Source organism: Lagenorhynchus albirostris, chromosome X, assembly GCF_949774975.1.
Source record: "Lagenorhynchus albirostris chromosome X, mLagAlb1.1, whole genome shotgun sequence".
Taxonomy (NCBI): domain Eukaryota; kingdom Metazoa; phylum Chordata; class Mammalia; order Artiodactyla; family Delphinidae; genus Lagenorhynchus; species Lagenorhynchus albirostris.
This window is the reverse complement of record NC_083116.1, coordinates 115,310,628-115,330,245: the sequence shown is the minus strand read 5'-3', so window position 1 is coordinate 115,330,245 and position 19,618 is coordinate 115,310,628. Positions and strand designations below refer to the sequence as shown.

Genomic DNA, 19,618 nt, shown 5'->3' with positions numbered 1-19,618 from the left:
ATATAAATGGAATCATATGGTATGTAACTTTTTTCCACTCAGCACGAATTCCCTGAAGATTCGTCCAAGTTGTTGTATCAATAATTCATTCCTTTTAGTTTAGTAGTATTCCAGTATTCCATGGTGTGAACATACCACAGCTTGTTTAACTATTCACCCATTGAAGGACATTTGGTGTCTAACTTTTGGATATTACAAATAAAGCTGCTATGAACATTTGTGAACAGACTTCTATGTGGACATACATTTTCATTTCTCTGGGATAAATGCCCAGGAGTGCAACTGCTGGGTTATATAATAAGTGTATGTTTAGTTTTTAAAGAGATGACCAAACTATTTTCCAGAAAGGCTGTATAATTTCACTTTCCCATCAGCAATGTATGAAAGATCCAGTTTGTCCATATCCTCACCAACACTAGGTACTGTCACTATTTTTCATTTTGGGTATCCTAAAAGGTATGTAGAGATATCTCTTTGTGGTTTTAATTTTCATTTCTCTGATAGCTAACCATGTTGACGTCTTCTCATATGCTTATGTGCTATCCATATATCCCCTTTGATGAAATGTCTGTTTATCTCTTTTGTCCAATTTCTAACTGGACTATTTGCCTTTGTTACTGTTAAGTTTTGAGAGTTCTTTATATATATTCTAGATACAAGTCCTGTCTCAGATACAGGTGTGCAAATACTTTCACCCAATCTGTGGCTTGTCTTTTCATCCCCTTAACAGGATCTTTTTCACAGAGCGAACATTTTGAATTTTGATCAAGTCCAATTTATTATTTTTTTCTTTTATGGATTGTGCTTTTGGTGTCTGGTCTATGAACCCTTCACTTAGCCCACAGGCCCAAAGATCTTCTCTTATATCTAAGTTCTAAATGTTTTAGAGTTTCCACGATCCATTTTGGATTAATTTTTGTATAAGGTGTGAGGTTTAGGTTGAGGTTCACTGTTTTACCTATGGGTGTGTAATTGCTCCAAGCACCACTGTTGAAAATGCTATCTATTTTTCCTTCATTGAATTGCATTTGCATCTTTGAAAAAAATCAGTTGGCCGTACTTGTTTGGGTCTATTTCTGGGCTCTCCATTCTGTTCCACTGATCTATGTATTTATCCCTTCACCAATACCACAGGATTTTGATTACTGAAACTATTTAGTAAGTCTAAAAGTTGGGTAAAGTGATTCCTCCCACTTTATTTTTATCCTGTTTTGGATATTTTAGTTCCTCTACCGTTGCATATAACTTTTAGAATACGGTTGTGTTAAACCTATAGAAGAATTTGGGGAGAACTGGCATCTTTACTATGTTGTGTCTTCTAATGTATGAACATGGTAGACCTCTCCATTTATTTAGACCTTTGATTTCATTTAACATTTTTTAGATTTCAGCACACAAGCCCTATACATGTTTTGTTAGATTTATACCTGAGAAATTTTTTAAGCAATTACAAATGGAACTATGTTTTTCCTTTTGGTTTCCACACATTCATTGCTAGTATATAGAAACACTATTTTTGTATGCTGATCTTGTATCTTACAACTTTGCTGAACTCACTTATCAGTTCTAGATTTACGTAGATTCCTTGGGATTTCCATTGGAGACCTCATGTCACTTGCAAATAGAGACATTTTTATTTCTTCCTTTCCAATCTGTATGTCTTTAATCATGTGTTTTGCACATGATTAATATTTTTATTCAACTTTAATATGGTGGACTACATCAATTGATTTTTTGAATACTGAACCAGTCTTACACCCCTGGAATACAACCCACTTGGTCATGCTGTATACTTCTTTTTATATGTTGCTGGATTTGTTTCGCTAATATTTTGTTGAGCATTCTGTGTCTATATTCTTAAGGGATACTGATGTGGAGTTTTCTTGTCTGTACTGTCTTTAGGTCTTGGTATCAGGGTGATACTGGCCTCAAAAAATGAGTAGTGATATGCTTCCTCTTCTATTTTCTGGAAGAGAATGTGTAGAATTCATGTTATTCTTGATGTTCCAGATCCTTCTTTTATCATTTCCTTTCTGCTTGAAGAACGACCTGTAGTCATTCCTTCACGGTCTGTTACAGACACATTCTCTTAGCTTCCCTTCACCAGAGACTGCTTTGATTGCACCTTCACGCTAGAAGGATATTTTCACTGGGTATAGAATTCTGGGTTGCAGATCTTTTCTTTCAGCACTTAAAAGACAGTGTGCCATTTCCCTCTGGCTTCGATGGTTTTTAATGTGGGATCTACTGTCATTTGAATTATTATTCCCCTATAGGTAATAGTTCAGTTCTAACTGCTTTTAAGATTTTTTGTCTTTTACTTTGATTTAGAAACAAATTTTAACTGTGGTAAAATACACCTAGCATGAAATTTACTGTCTTAACTGTTTTTTAGTATGAAGTTCAGTATGTTAAGTATATTCACATTGGGTTTCCCTGGTGGCGCAGTGGTTGAGAGTCCGCCTGCTGATGCAGGGGACGCGGGTTCGTGCCCTGGTCCAGGAAGATCCCGCATGCCGCGGAGCGGCTGGGCCCGTGAACCATGGCCTCTGAGCCTTCGCGTCCGGAGCCTGCGCGTCCGGAGCCTGTGCTCCGCAACGGGAGAGGCCACAACAGTGAGAGGGCCGCATACAGAAAAAAAAAAAAAAGTATATTCACATTCTTGTGCAACCAATCTCCAGAATTTTTCATCTTGCAAAACTGAAATTCTATACCCATTAAACAATTTCACATTTCCGAAGGTTTGATTTTGATGTGCCTAGGTGTGGATTACTTTAGTTTACCTTATTTGGAGTTCAATCAGCTTCTTGAATCTGTAGGCTTACATCTTTTGCCAAACTGGGGAATTTCAGGCATTATTTCTTCAAGTCCACCTTTTTTCTCTGCTTCTGAAACTGTGGTGACATGAATATTAAATCTTCTGTTAATGTTCCCAGGCCCCTGAGACACTCCATTTATTTTTCAGTTTATTTTTACTCTGCTATCGATTGAGTAATTTCTATTGCTCTATCTTCAATTTTATTGACTCTTTCCAGTCACCTCCATTTTTTTTTTTTTTTTTTTTTTTTTGGCTGCACCACATGTGGGATTTTAGTTCCCTGACCAGGGATCGAACTCGCACCCCCTGCAGTGGAAGCACAGAGTCTTAACCACTGGACTGCCAGGGAAGTCCCTCCATTCTTCTATTGAGCCCATGTAGTAAGTTTATTTCAGTTATTGCATTTTTCGGTTCTAAAGTGTCCATTTTCTACTTTATTTCTTTTCTGAGACTAATTTTTCATTTGTTTCAAATGTGTTTGTGGTTGCTCACTGAAGTATTTTTATGATGGCTGTTTTAAAATCCTTGTCAGACAATTCCAATACATGAAGCATCTCCGTGCTGGTATCTGGTGCCTTTTTTCTCATTCATGATGCAATTTTCTTGGGTCTTAGTGTAAGTGAACTTCAGCTGTATAATGGACATTTTGGAGATTTTAAGACTCTGGATCCTATTTAATCTTTTTTAGCAGGCAGTCTACCAGTTGAGGTGTAGTGTGAGGGCAGGGTGAGTGTGTATGTTCAGCTTCCTGCTGGGCTCCGCCAACACCACCCTGGCAAAAGTGGAGCAATGACTCACATTGCTTTTTTGCAGATGGGTGGGATGGAAGTTCAGCTTCACTCTTGTTCCCAGTGAAAGTGGGGCACCAACCCATACCACCTCATTGCCTCTGAGCAGGGGTGCAAGCTCAGCTCCCTGACAGACCCTACTGACAATAGGAAGAGGGGAAGTGGAGGGCTGACTCACACTGCTTCATTGCTGCAGGGTAGAGTGGAGTTCAGCAGAGTTCAGCGGAGTTCAAGGTAGACTTCAGCTCCCTGAAAGGCCCAGCTGACAACAGGAGAGGGGAGAGGGAGAAGTGGGGTGCCAATCAGCCCTGCCATCTACCACTCTGTTCCACCTTGTAGATGCCAGATGGAGGTGGCATCTGGGCCCTACTGCATCAGCGGAGGGGGGAAGCAGCGTTGACCAGGCCACCTCCAACCATCTTGTTCTGCCTTGTTGATGCTGGGTGAGGGTGGACCTCACTGACACAGGGCGGGGGGAGGCTTAGTGGGGACTAGTCCTACCTCACACCACCTTGTTATGCCTCATTGCTTCCAGGTTGGAGTGGAGGCTCAACTGGCTGCTGGACCCCACTGACACTACCCTAGTGAGAACACCACCTCCTTCTGTAGGGAGTGGGACAGGCGTGGTGGTGAGGGAATATCAGGTCCCTGCACAACCTGCCAAAGCCACCGAGCAGGGGGAATCAAAGTGCTGTTTGTTTTTGCTAGGCAGCGAAGGGGAGAAGGGGCGATTAGGTCCCTGATCTGCCCAGCCACAAGCACTGCCACTTGCTTCTTAGAAGCAGGGTGGGGTTTTTCTGTTGGTGTTTGGCTACAGTAGGGTGGGTATTGTCAAAAAGGTTTACCGTTGTTAGCCCACCCTTTCTTTAGTCATCTGGCTAAAGACAACAGGCTTTTCTTGGAACCCTTTTTGTCTGCGCCTGTTGGTGGTTCCAGGTTGGAGGCTTTTAAAACACCCTGTCCAGGATATATGGGAGGCAATAAGAACACCCAGGGAACTCACTACTTGTGTCATTCCTTTAATCCCAAAGTCTGTAGGCAGTCTGCTTTCTAATTTCCACCTTTCAGAGTGTTCCTGTACTTGTTTGCTGTGATGTCTTAGGTGTTTTAGTTGTAAAGGAAGACCTAGGAGGAAAAGGACTCCTCCACCTTGGCAGAACCAGAAGTCTCCACCAAGTGATTAATTTTTATGTTGAAAATAACATTTTCTGTGTGTGTGTGTGTGTGTGTGTGTGTGTGTGTGTGTGTGTGTTAAAAGAAACTTTACTGGGTGTTTGGGGTAATGACATTTATTTTCTAGGTTTCCACATTATGGTTAAAAATGCACTATGGAAAACTGCTATATAACATCATAGATCAGAACTTTCCCCTAAAGTTCCGATTATGTTTATATCATTCCTGGCTAATTTAGCTTGCTTCATGTTATTCAACTGCCAGTCCACCTCAGTACTTTCACACTATAATATTCCAAAGGAAAGAATTCTATCTCATTCATTATCACCTAGTACTATACCACACAAATTCAGAACAGCCAGGGGGAAAAGATCCCTTTAAAACTCATTTTGAGCTCCTCTTTTTAATAATCCAAGGCAAATCTTATTTTTAACTTGCCTGTGACATTTCTCTCTTTAAGTAACCCCCCTTACTGCTATCAACATCCATTGTGATAGTTATTTTTCTTGAATTATACCAAGAGCCAGGAGGAACTTGAAGGAAAGAAGGCCAACAGGGGTTTTGCTTTGCATTTTCACTACTTTAAATGAAACGTCTGTATATCTCACTTTAAGAGATGGATCCTTGAAAATTCATTTATTTGTTGACTTATATTTAATTTCAGAGATTCTAGACTTTTTGTTTTGACTGACCTTCAATTAATTCCTGTACTCTTGCTTTAAATAAGAAACTATAGAATAGTATAACAAGACTGAGGAGACTGTAAGGAAAAATATCACTGCCTCAATTTTTGCTTTCTTTGTATAATTTGTTTTATAATTAATCCTTTAACTCTTCGTTGTGTTCCTCTAGAAACTCTGTTCTGGCTGGGAGAAGGTGTGGCCCAGGTGAAGCAGGGCTCTATTCACCCAACTGGAAAGCCATTGTTCTAGAAAAAGCTTTTTATTTATCACATCTAAAAATAAAGGAAATCTTTTAAAAGTGCAAACTGAAACTAAGTTTTCTGAGAACTATGTATATAACATGACACAGATAAGGATCTTCTATATCAGCATTAGAGCGAAACTCCATTTAAGTCCCTAAATCAGCAGCAAAATAAGCACGAGAACTATGGATACAAGTAGACAATAAGCACATGAAAACATCCTTCACATTCCCAGTCATTAGAGAAATGTAAATCAAAACCACAATGAGATACCACTTTCAAACACACTAGGGTGGTTATAATGAAAAAAACAATAACAAGTGTTGGCGAGGATGTGGAGAAACTGAAACCCTCGTGCATTGCTGGTGCGAATGTAAAATGATACAAACAAGTTGGAAAACTATTTGGCAGTTCCTCAAAATATTAAATATAGACTTACCATATGACACAGCAATTCCACTCCTAGGCAAACACCCAAGAGAACTGAAAACATGTTCACATAAAAGCTTGTATACAAATGTTCATAGCAGCATTATTTATAATACCCCCAAAATGGAAACAATCCAAATGTCCACCAACAGATACACTGATAAACAAAACTGCTATAACCACACAATAGCTTACTCAGCCATAAAAATGAAGCACTGACACATGCTACAACACTGATGAACCCTGAAAACATTATGTTAAGTGCATGATGTCGACACAAAGGCCACATATCATATGATTCCATTAACATGAAATGTCCAGAATAGGCTAATCTACAGAGACAGAAATTAGACTATTAGTTGCCAGGGGCTGGGGGAAGGAGGGAATAGGGAGTGACTGCTAATGAGTATGGGATTTTGGAGGTCATGAAAATCTTCTGGCACTAGATAGTGGTGATGGTTGCACAACTTTGTGAATATACTAAAGACCACTGAATTGTATACTTTACAAGGGTACAATTTTGTGGTATATAAATCATATCTCAATTTTTAAAAAGATTAACTAGGGCTATTTAACCTAAGAATTAAAAAACCCAAAGGGGGGGAAAGTCACCAATGATCAACGTTTCTTTAAATTTCCTTTTCTTTTACTGTAGCAAGATAATTGGCAACTTTTTCAGGTTGTGCCACATCCTGTTTTCTGGCACTCTGAGGGAAAGTCAAATACATTTTTCTGAAAAGAAGATGCAAATATAAAGAGGTAATGATTTAATAAGCTGCAATTAAAAAACAGAGCACAGTTACTCAAGCACACACCTAGGGGCTTCTGTATGGAGAGGTGTTAAGTTACATCTGGACAAACCCCCTTTTTCAAGTACAGTAGTTTTTGTTTCAAATTCTCACTTGTAAGACAGTTGTTTAGAAATCTCAAAAAAATTTCCCATACGATGTCACATACGATGCTGTTTCTCAGGCCAGCTCACAAAAGCTTATTTTACCCATGCTGTATTTGGAGAGTAATATCAATTTTGCTTTTCTAAGTCTCCCTGTACGTTCCCATGAAAACATCTGCTCAATACAAACCACCTGGACCCTTTTGCCCTTAGGAGGAGATGTCATCTAGACCGAGTCACTCACCTCTACGCTGTTTTCAACCAAAGCAGGGCAGTCTAGTGGAAAATCAGTGGGATTGCAATCTGCGAGACCTGGTGTTTGAACCCTGCCTCCTCCACTTAATAGCTGTGCAACCATGAACAAGTTACTTAACCTCTCTAGGCTTCAGTTTCCTCACCTGTAAGTTGAGGTTAATTACATCTACCTTATTCAAGTTGATATACACAAAGCGTCTAGTCAGAGAGGGCACTCAGTATATGTTAATCTCCAAGATGAACCAATCTACTTTCCCAGTATTAATTAGCATAGTATAGTGAACAAAATGCACCAATTCTGATAGCTAAATTTCCCCAATGCTTCGATGTTATCACTTGAATGAGAAATGTCACTGTAAAGTTAGTAAAGTTGTAGAAAGTGCAGAATGGTTATTTGAGGGGCATGTACCACTTAGGAGGGCTTATCAAAATCTTCAGGGTAGAAGAGAGACAAGACGAAGCTGATTAAACATAATTTGAAACAGCATATTAAATATATTTTTCATTTAGAAAAAGCTTTAGCCTATTAATTTCAAACTACAAGTAAGAAAAGGTAGAGTTGAAAAACACTGGTGTAGAAAAAAGGGTTCAGTTTGTGCTAATTCTATAATCTAGAACTGTGCTGTTCAATGTGGTAGCCAATAGCCACAGATGACTATTAAAATTTAAATTAATTAAAGTTAACTTAAAAATTCAGTTTCTCAGCCATACTGGCCACATTTCAAGTGCTCAGTAGCCACACATGTGGCTGGCTAGTGGCTACTGAATGGTACCCATCTAGAAGCTGGGGTTTTTTTTAAGTGCATCTTTCCTATTATTTTATATTCTTTTCAGGTAGACTCCTCTGCTCCTAAATGTGAAAAAGTGAAATAACATCCTGGGTAACTGAGGTTTTTAGTAGAGATTCTACAAGATTTCTGGAGTGAAGATTTCTCCCAAAACATTGCACTTGAGGTGCACTTCAATCTATTAATGTCAAAATGAACTTTTGTTTCAGGCTATCATTTGCCATCTGCTTCTAACACATATCAAATGGCTGAACCAAGTTTCCTATAACAAGTTTTGTGGGCCAAAGGATTAGACGCAAGCTCACAGAAATCTAGATGACCAGGTCAGACATGAAGATGAGATCATCATCATATGTAAGATTATAAAAATCAATTAACATGGTGGATAAAACAATTAATTTTTAAGGTATGTAAGAAACCATGGATAGAGTATTAGTTAAGATGGGAAAATCTGATTTAAGTTATGCTACTGCTGTAATTCTATTTATACTAATAGAGGGGAAGACTGATAGGAAGTATAAAAGTGCTTTTGGATTTACACATAAATGTAGGATTATCTAATATTCAGGCAACTAGCACTATTTCATGAAAAAACAAAACAAAACACAAAAATACCCTCCAAAAGACAATGTGGAGAGCTGACTCCAGGTGGGGCAGTAGGCTAGCCTCCTGATCTTTCGTTCATTCACATTCCTTTCTAGCTGATACCTTCAAGAGAAAAAGGTACATATTCAGAGTAGGTAATGCCAGTAATTGAGCTATTCCGTTATGGTATGCTGAAGCATAAAATCACTGTTTGTTAGTAGGTAATACGCCCCTCGAATACCCCTGACTCCAGAGGTATGTGTATATAATGGGCAGAGATCAGAAAAAGGGTGAGGAAGTCATTTTACATCATTGGTAAGCTGTAAGTAAACTTCTTTTTAAAGATGAAGTAACAATGTTCCCAAGTTAAAAACAGCTGCATCAAAATGTCATTAATCCTAGCTGTTTTCTAGTAACTTCAAGTTTGAAGCAATTAATTAAAAAAGAATGGGAGAAGTAGACAGATTGACAGCAGCATAAAATAGCAAATGATAAGAGTTTTTAAAAACTATGAATATTAAAAGTAAATTACAGAGTAAGTCCATGAGGGAGCCATTTAGTAGGGGCAATTAGCTTGATATTAAGGTAGAATATGACCATTACCTTTCAAAACACTGAATTTTAAAAGTTTAAATTATTTCAAACTTTTATTTAAACTACTGCATTTAAATTTTTAGTCCACTATTAAGATGGAAAATAGTTACACAAATTAATTTAGAAAGACTCCAATTCAAAATGAAACAAAAACTCGTTTGACAGTTACAGAGAAAAAGATTTGATACAGTCAATTAAACATTAACAGCTTGCTTCCAGGCAATACTGGATCATGTTACTGTAGTTATCAGACTTTCCAAAACTGTGTTCTGCAAAGCACTTGTGTCCTCTGAGACTTCAATAGATGGTTCATGAAAAAGGGGTGCTGACATCAAGTCTCAAATGCTGTGAGCTATTTCCTTTTTGCAGATTCAGCATGTACATTATCATCTTAAAAGTTCTAAGATGTTATGCAGTAAAGACATTGGTCAGATCTCATTTAATTCCACAATCCCCAAATTTATTTGATTATGTCACGCTCCTTTGGTTTTTTTGGAGGGAGAAGATGGTTGTTGGGGCACAGACACACTTTGAAAATTTTCAGAGACTTCTCAGTTGAAAATACCATGTGGACTATTGAAAGTTCCTTAAGTACCAGTATCACATAACAGAACAAAAACCAAAGGATTGTATTTCTAGACAGGAAAAGCCAGTCACTCATGGCATATTCAAATAACCAAAATAAATGTGTTTATAGTAATGGGGAGGGAAGTGTGCCATATTAATTTCTGTCCCTAAAAAATGAAATTAACAGAACTGATCCTAAAATATAAAAAGGTGTGCACATTTTGTTTTGGTACTTTTTAGAAAGTAAGTTAAAATTCTACCTATTGATGCTATATATTGACTTTATTTCTTCAGAGACACACTTCCTTCAAGAGGCTGACATATAGGGTATACCATATTTCAACAATTATAAGACACCATCGTGTGTGAGATATACTATTATCTTATATATCACTAAGAGAAAAAAGCCCCTGCTGATTAAACAATGACATGCCGTGGACTGTGAGAGGGCTTCCAATTTGAGCAACGTTGAAATATGAACATTCTTTTCTTCCTTCTTCCGCACATATTCTTCAAAATGTTTTTTATGTGTTTCCCCCCTCTAAAGACAATATTGAAGAGGGGAACAATATAAAAAAGGATAAGATTCAAGAGATTTCTGTTCACCTTACCCTTACAGTTATATTCAGATATTATAAAGGTTCTCTTTAAACAGATCAATCAAACAAACCATTTTGTTTGTTTGTTTTTCTTTTTGTTTTTTTTTTGTTGTTGTTTTTTGCGGTATGTGGGCCTCTCCCGTTGCGGAGCACAGGCTCCTGACGCGCAGGCTCACAGGCCCAGCCGCTCCGCGGCATGTGGGATCTTCCCGGACCGGGGCACGAACCCATGTCCCCTGCATCGGCAGGTGGACTCTCAACCACTGCGCCACCAGGGAAGCCCCAAACAAACCATTTTTAATTGTTCTGTTTGATTCTGGAAAAATTACCCCAGAGGAAAAACACAGAACTTCCTAAGACAGTGCTGTTTGAGAGATGATTCATTATAACTATTATTTATTAAATACAAACCATGTACTGACCCAAGTGCTTTACATATATTATCATTCGATTCTCACCACAACCCCATGAGGTAGATATTATTTTCATGCCTATTTTACAGATTAGGATGTTGAAGCATAGAGACATTAAATAACTTGCATAAGATTACAAAGATATTAAGTGGCAGAGACAGGGCTCAAACCCAGGTCTTCATGGCTCCAAAATTTATGTACTTTAACACTTTGCCATACATCCAAATTATCCCACAAAGTAGAATAAGTAAAATTGAAATATTTAATTGCTAGTAACTAATGTATTTGCTTAAAATAGCCAAATGTATTAAATGATAGTTATGTTCTACACAGATACATTTTATCCTGTTTTATACAACGAATAGAGTATATTTGTGTTTGTTTTGTTAACTTGACACATTTTACTTAACAATTAAAATTTACAGTTGTTTTATCTTTGCTTCTATGCTATTTGGTATTAAATTGAAAAACCAGAGTATCTGAGATTTGGTAACTGTCCCAGATTAACGAAAGGCACAGGAAACTGTATCAACTCCTAAAGATGGGGGGGGGGAGTGCGATAAATCTAATGCCAAGTATTAAAATGCAACTGCTTGTTTTTTCTTTCTATTACATGAAATGGGGAACGGGATGTGTAAAATATACATTTACTCGATTGCATTCCAATGCTTTAAAACTTGTCATTCACCAAAACACATAAACAACTGAGCACTATCACACTCATGCATTACCAAGAGACCACCAAGATGTCACTGTTGTACACTGTAATCTGAACCACTGGGTCTAAAGCATCCAGTCTGCACTGGACAAACTGGGCCACTTGACGTCATCCATCATTCACAGCCTGGAAGATCACATGTCCCTGAACACGGAACTCTAGAGCAAACCTTCTCAACGATCACAATGGTATAAATTTTTTAGTGGATGATAAAGTAAAAAAAATCTTTAGAACAACTCTTCTGCAATTCAGACTTCTGAGAAATGATCTGCTATATATATATATTTATTTATTTATTTATTTATTTATTTTATTTTTTTGCGGTACGCGGGCCTCTCACTATTGTGGCCTCTCCCGTTGCGGAGCACAGGCTCCGGACGCGCAGGCTCAGCGGCCATGGCTCACAGGCCCAGCCACTCTGCGGCATGTGGGATCTTCCCGGACCAGGGCACAAACCAGTGTCCCCTGCATCAGCAGGCGGACTCTCAACCACTGCGCCACCAGGGAAGCCCGATCTGCTATATTTTTGATCATTCTATAATTTACTGAATGTCACGTCCTTGGTCAAGAGTGCACATCCCAATTATGCCACTCTTCTTATATAAAAATAAGACATACTCATTGTGATTTCCAGAAACATACTAATGAAAAGGCAAAGTCTGCCTATACTTGTTTCTTTAATTGGATAAGTTTCCCTCTTTATCTTAAAATTTAAATGTATCAAAGAAGTTTCTCGTTTTGGATTAACCCCATCAGTATAGGATCAAGCTTCCAAAATAACGCAAACCTTCCTAAATTCTAGTTTAACAAAAACTGATATTATAATCACTGAAAACAACAAAGTGTTCAATAATGTGTCACAGTTACTCGACAGTTGACATGTAACAATACCTGTCCTCTCCTCAGATCTTCACTTGGGGGAAAGAAAAAAACCTGAAAGGTGGTAAAAATGAAACAGGAAAAGGAAAAGAAACTTAATAAAACATTATTTTTTCAAAATCAAAGATCACACTTTAATAGAATGTTTTTCCCTACAGATGAAACATAAGAAACCTAATATTGATACAGTGGAAATATTATAGAATCCAATAAAATCTTTGAGGTTAAAAATGGTTGCACACCCACTGAAGATGGTTTCCAAAACAAGGGTCTCATTTTTTATAAATAAAATATTTATACAGTTAATATTTTTCAATGCACTATGGAACTTGTCATTTAAAGGAATTCGAGGTAACTATTTTTACATAACACATTTCTATAAAGCAAAAAGAACCTCCTTAATTTTATTATTTTTGAAAATTGTTCATATTTACATTTACTATAATATATCTTTACTAAAAATGAGAAAAAGGTGTCACTTTAGGTCAGGTTTATGATCCAGTAAATGTCCCTAATAGCAGTGGCAAGAGTTTGTAGAAAAGAATAGCCACAATTCCTGGATATCCATCTCCTAAACAGTCAAATATTCAAAAACACACTAGCGTCTTTAACTCATTAAAGAGTTCTGAATTCACCTGGACTATTTAGGAAGCTATTTTGTTTTTAATCTTGTACCAACCTTGACTTTGCTCACATAGTACTTCCTTTATTATTCTAAATTTGCTTCTTTAAACATTTGGCATAGTTCTAGCCTATCATGTTTTGACCCATGTTTGAGTTCAACCACAAGGGTTTTTTTGTTTTGAGCACCATGAGACCCATGTGAGGTCAAGAAGACATGTAAAGGAATGAAGAAACTGCCTGTACTTTTAGTGAGGTACTCAGTTCTTTTAAGATTGCTCATATTTCAATGTAAGATTAAAATGATAAGAACAGAGATAAAATTGATAATTACCCTATTCCTGACCTTCATAATTAATTCGTCGGTCATCTAGGGGGCCTATACTATGTATGCGCCAGGCACTGTGTTAAGAGCTGAGGATACAGAGAAAAAAAAGAAGTCTCAGCTTTGAAGAATTCACAGTCTCCTAGGGAAGAGACCATAAATGTAAATTTCTATAGAGATCAACCCTGAAATCTTTTAGCCTGAAGAGAAACAATCTGGTGTTTTTACTCAAATGACTATTTTTTAAAAATCGTAAAATACAACTATTCACTGATAAGAACTTATACTGAGGAGGAGATGGCATAATGCTAAGCATAATACTAAGTTCAATATCAGACTTCCAAATGAAAATTTTCAACCTTTTCCTTACTGGTTTCAGTATTTCCAAATTTGCATCAGAAGTAATTTACTTGAAACAGCTGAACAACCAAAGGCAATAAATATCTAAAGGCAATTTGTTAAAATCTAATTTCAATAAATCTAGGCAACACTGGCTCTGACTGACATACCTTATGCCAGAATATCAAGAAAATTACTTGAAAATGGCAAATTGTGGGAACCTATCTGCCAGGTTCTGGAAACCATGACAGTAACTGAAATAACCAGGCTTTAACAAATGAGATATCTTATAATACCATAATTGTTTTTGAAAAATACTTGACCTCTAACTACCGGTTTACTTATTTATACTGATTTTTTTCCACAAAAGATTTGAAACAGCTACCCTAGCATAAAGCAAAGCACATGAATTATATCCATCTGGCTCTGAATTATGGCTCTGCCATTTACTATTTATAATCTTTGTGCCCTTAACTTTTGAGATCAGTTTCTTAATCTGTAACAATGGGGACCATAATCCTACTCTGTTGGGTCATAGGAAGGATAAAATGAAATAGCATGAGCACAGTATCTGGCATATAGTAAGTGCTAAATAAACATTAGCTTTGTGCTTTCTTTATCCAATTGTATGCTATATAGAAAAAGGATCAGGTGGAATTTTAAATGACTTTTTTTTTAACACACTGATGCGTGCCAAGCAGAAGTGTGGACTGATTACGAGTTGCAAATGTTAACGTTTGCATTTAAAAATCAGGCTCAAAGCAAATTCAATTTCTTTCCACAAGGTCGGCACTCTGAGAACACATTTTAGCTATATTACTTAATATAACCTTTTAGCTATATTACTTAATGCAAAAATTTTTCTGAAGGAAAAAAATGAATGAAAAGAGCCCCGGGAGCACTATGTTTCATACTATCCAATTCCAAAGATGATTAAACATTCTAAATTTGATTTTCTTACAAAAAATGCACAATATTAGACTGGCTAACAATTTTAAATGAAATTCTCGTAGATTTCCTTTAAAAATTTTTTTTTCAGGAAACATCTATTAATGTGTTTTCTATTGAAGAGCAGCGTTTCGTTTAGGTTTTAAAAATATGATCCAAGTCGCAAAATACTAAGCACCAACCGTAAGCACTATTACAATTCTGCATGCGATAAAGAGAGAGCAAGTAAACATTTTATACAGCAGCGGAGGTGACTAGGGAAAAAGTGCAAAGTGATTTGAACTGATCTCCGTCCGCCTCCCCCTCCATTCTACCCGAGAATGCAAGTGTCCCGCATCTCAGATCAAACTGAGCCTCGGTCTTACTGACGTAACCAGTAACCCTATCCACCTCTCACACTGCGGAGGCCGGCAGGGCAGCGGCTGCCGCCAAGTACACCACTCATCAGAGCCTGCCCCATTCCACCCCCGCGCTTCAGTCATGCTTTCCAGAAATGGGGTCACTCGCTCAGTAACTATTACACACACGCAGCCTATCATCCTGTAATCCCCCAAAGTCCGCTGTGGGGAATAGAAGACAGCAAAAAGTCAAGAAGGAAGAATCACAGACGCGCCACCATCAGGAATTGATTTTCCGCTCCGGAGAGGAGCGCTGATGCCCTGGAATGGGTCTTGTCTGGATTATTTTCGCAGACCCCGAGTTGGTTCTGGGACAGGGGCGGCTGCGAAGAGTCGGGCGAATTCTGTTTTGCCCTGTTTAGGTATAGTGTTTGGGTCACTCGGGTGGGTATCTCAGGGACGGTCACCAGATCGCAGACAAGGAAAACCAGAAACCCCTTTACTGCGGCCGCTGATCTCCTTGAATACCACCCTCTCACCTCCATGGACAGGAAACTCAAGTTAAACTCGCAGGGACGGGGTCCTCGAGCTCAGGGACCTCAGAAACGGGGCGGGGGGGGGTGGTGGAGGACCTCAGGCTTCCACTCTCTCCCTTACAGCAGCAGAAACCGCTGCGGCAGATGGGGGGGGCAGAAACCCTTGGCTGTCCCGCACCCCTTACCCGAAACCCTCACAGGTCGCCACCCCTGCCCTGGGCCGTTCCTGCCCCCGCGCGCCCGGCTCCCCGGGGCAACCCCCTCCCCCGGCCGGGCTCGAGAGTCCCCTCTCCCCAGCGAACCCAATCCACACCCCTCCCGCATCCCCCAAAGTCACCGGGGTCCAGGGAAGCCCCCGACCAGGCAGGGCCAAACTTCCCAACTCCTCGCCAGCCCCCGCTGCGCCTCCCGCTCCCCCCACGCAAAGTTGATGAAAATCGGCTTCTTGCAGAGCCCCGGCGCCCACTCCAAACCCCACGCGCCACCACACCACAGCCCCCCGAGGGAGGAAAGGGAGGGGAGAGTGCGGGTGGGAGGAACAGAAGAGCAAATAGATCAACCCCAACTATCCAAACCGGAATCCCGAACCAAGGGGAGACGCGAGCGGCAGAGGAAGGGGCCGAGTGGTCGGCTCCCGGGAGGGGAGCGAACTGGCGGGGGCGCGGGGAGGGGGCGCGCCGGCCCCGGCCGCTCGGCTGCACTCACCTCAGCGCTGTCGGACGGGCTCTCCACAGCCATCTTCTGCCACGGGTCCGCCAGCTGCGCCAGCGGCATCTTCCCCCCCGGCCCGCCGCCTTCACCGCCTCCTCCCTCCCCGCCCGCCCCGCGGCCGGCCCCGCTCCGTCGCCGCCCGAGCCACACGGCAGCAGTGGCGGCAGCAGCTGCAGCAGTAGCGGCGGCTGCCCGGGAGAGGGCTCGGCGCCGACACCGACCCTCGAACGCCGCGCGCCCGGCTGGAGACGCCCGCGCGCCGAGCGAGAGCCTCGCGCCGCTGCCGGGCACCGGGTCTCGCCCCTTTCTTCCTCTCCTCCTTCCGCCGCCGGGACTACAGCTCCGCCCCCCCGCCGGTTCCCGCGCCCGCTCCCAGCAGAACAGCAGCCCCCGCGCGCTCCGCTACTTCCGCTCACAACATGGCGCCTAAGCGATACCTGTCTCTCAGAGCGAGGCTCGGCCGTCGCCGCCACCGCCGCGCGCACCCGGGGGCGGGGCCTGGGAAGACACGCCCCTGGCCGCGGCGCTCCGCTAGTCCCTCCTTCCTCGCCCCAGCCACTGCTTCTGGGCCTCGCCTTCTTTCTGGAAGGGCGAGCGGGAGAGATCTGGGGGCGTCGGCTGGAGGTGGGGGAAAGAGGGAAAAGGGAAGAGGTGCGAAAGGCTGGGAGTTTCTAAGTGCCGCGAGTCCGAGCAGGTTGAAGGCTCCTCGGGGATGCAGAGGAGTGGTCCCCGCCCAGCTGGGGAGAGAGATGGGCGAGGCGCAGGGGGCGCAGTACAGTGCCGAGGACCCGGGGAGGGGGCGTCGGGTGTCTTTTCGGCGCGATTCTTCCATGGGTGCACGTGGGCGCGCCGAGTCTATGGGCACATCCCGTAGTGGCCCAGGACCCGCCCTCTCCCAGGGTCACACGATGGGCATTCACCTGCCCCTCCACCCCCCACGACGGGGACACGGAAGGGTATGTGTCCCGGAGCCGCCTGGGGGTTCGGCTCTCGGTTTGAGTCAAGGCTCTCCAAATTGACGCTCTTGTGTTATATTTTTAATATTTGGAATTAGTTTGTCTTGCATGACTCGACCCCCCGCCCCAAGTCCGCAGAGCCCTGGGGCTTCAGGCCCGACCCTCCAAGCGCGCCCCCTCCCCGGGTCTCCGCTGCCTAAATCCCTCACGAAGGAGAAAACAAGGAGGTTCTTTAAGGCTGCCCCTCTCTGCAGAGGTTGGGGAATTATTTATAAATATCTTGTTGGCAGGAGCCCGGGGTTCCTGCTCTTCTGTTGACTTTAAATAAAAGATTAGATTAAAAATCAGGCTGGCGGTGGGTGGAGGAGGGGGGAGAGGGAGAGCTTCTAACTCCTCCCGCCCGAGATAGGGAAGCCCTAGGTTAAGGAAACCCAACCCCCAGAAGGCAACGGAGGGCCGAGGACGGGGAGAACTTGAGGAGAGAAGCCTGGGCGTCTGGAGTGGGTTGGGGGGAGGGGGCGGAGGGTTCGACCCCCTGTTCCCCGCGCCAGGTGCCGCGGCGAGCTCAGTGCGTCCGGGCAGAATTGTGTAAAAGTCCCCAGGCTGAGTGGAAAGCTACCGCAGCGATCGCCTAACCGCCCTACAAGGAGAAGGAAAAAAGTAAAGGGAAATCTCCAGGCCGGCCAGTGCCTCTATCCCCTCAGGCCTCGGCCCAGGCGTCCCGGTCCTCCCACGCCGGGCGACCACAGCGCGACCCCCGCTGCGCTCCTGGTGCACGCCTTTTAACAGCTTCCTTTCATCCTCGCGGGACCCGCACACCTGGAGAGCCCTGGCCTCCCTCCCTAACGCAGGTGTGAGGATGAGATTAGAGCCCCACACCTAGCCGGCCAGGTCTGCGCGGGCGGTGCAAGGTTTCTCTCTGGGCCGAGAGAGGCAGGTGTTAGGCTCTTTCTGCTGCCTTCGCCTGCGCGCCCCTGGGCACAGGCTCGAGGCCCGGGAGCCTCGCGGCCACCTGAACAGGCTCCATCTGTTCAGGGAGCCTGAGGAGGCGGCCGGAAATACTCGCTGCGCGCCCTCTCCCGCAGCCTTGGACTCAGGGGGACAGCTCAGGGTTGAGCAACATCTGGGCAGGCTCAGCGTGGTCTGTTGGGTGGGGGTGGGGAGGACTGAGCTCGTGATTTTGTCACCTCCCCCAACATGCTGATTCAAGTGCTGCAAATCCAATCTGGACCCAAAACTCAGCTAATTTGGCAGCCACCGTCTCTGTAACTCCTGACGGTAAAACCAGCTTGCAGAAGTTTGAAGATAAGGAGTTGTGTATTGTTTTTCATTTATGTACAAAGTGCCTAATTTATCTTTCATTTATATGGCAAAGCCACGTTACCATTCCTTACAGCGAAAAGAAGTTGGTCAATTTGGTTACTTTAAGGTAAATTAGCCCCCCAACGGTGATCAATTATTCCAATTAACATTCTTTCTTTAGTAAAAACATACATAGTTGAAAAGAGTTACTGTGTCTAACACTGTCCAGCGCTAAATACGCCGCTCAAAGGGTGAACTAACCTTTTTAAAAATAAATCAAACTGTATACTGAAAAGTTGATTTCGGTATCAATTTTTATTCATTTCCTTTTACCTTGAGAACTAGAGGAATAACTTTTAAAACAGCGAATTGATCTGTAAAAGTAGTGTGAACAGTGGTCACATTGCAGGAGTTAAGCATTAAATGAACTTAATAATGGGCTAAAGTACCACTAGCACAGCTGTCTCGCACATAGGATCAACTTGTTAAGTATGTGAATTGATTCGGGAAAACACTATTCTCCTTTCTTTTGCCCAAAAAGAAAAGAAAGCAATTTTTTTTTCCTTTTGGTTAACAATAAACTTTTTTCGTTTTTTCATTTATTAAATCCAAGAGTGGTGCAACCACTCACTCAGGCTGGGAGAATTTGGGGAAATCAAATGAGGCTGGGGGATTTTTCTTGCAGGTGGCAACAAAAAGAGTTATTTGAACATAGAAGGTGATATTGCCCTGAGCAGGATTACTTTTTTTTTCCCCGTGTTTAAGAAAGGAAAACTCTTAGGTATTCAAAGAATAGCTGCCTCTAGAGAGCACCTGTGCAGGGTAATATGGGAGCCTCTTGAGCATTTAAAATAGGTTGGCTGGTCGCTACCGAGATGTGCTATAAGTGTAAAGTTCACACCAGATTTCAAAGGCTTAGTACCAAAAAAAGAATGTAAAGTAGCTCATTAATAATTTTATAATGACTATGAGTTGAAATGATACTTTCAATATATTGAGTTAAATAAAATATTTTGTTAAAATTAATTTCCTGTTTCTTTTCACTTTTTTTTTTAATGTGGCTACTATAAAATGTATACTTCCATACGTGGCTTACTTGTCAAGATTGGCATTATAGTT

The 19,618-nt window shown here is 41.9% G+C and overlaps 1 protein-coding gene across 12 annotated transcripts in view; it reads right to left on the bottom strand.

Annotated features, from left to right (window-relative positions):
* Nucleotides 1-16,608, bottom strand: part of RPS6KA3 (ribosomal protein S6 kinase A3) — a 110,417-nt gene extending 93,809 nt beyond the window's left edge. For 3 of the 12 annotated variants that reach the window (XR_009538364.1, XM_060136785.1, XM_060136780.1), the window contains exons 1-2: nucleotides 16,236-16,608; nucleotides 12,436-12,477 (exon numbers count right to left, since the gene is read on the bottom strand). Coding sequence is in view for 9 of the 12 variants with exons in the window: in XM_060136785.1 (XP_059992768.1) it covers nucleotides 12,436-12,477; nucleotides 16,236-16,304 (111 nt within the window). In the remaining 3 variants the exon portion in view is untranslated. Of the gene's footprint in view, nucleotides 1-2,783; nucleotides 2,895-3,784; nucleotides 3,842-12,435; nucleotides 12,478-16,235 lie in introns of those variants that run through there. The other 9 variants (XM_060136782.1, XM_060136781.1, XM_060136783.1 and 6 more) reach the window with 7 other exon arrangements.
* Between the last annotated feature and the right edge of the window lie 3,010 nt (nucleotides 16,609-19,618).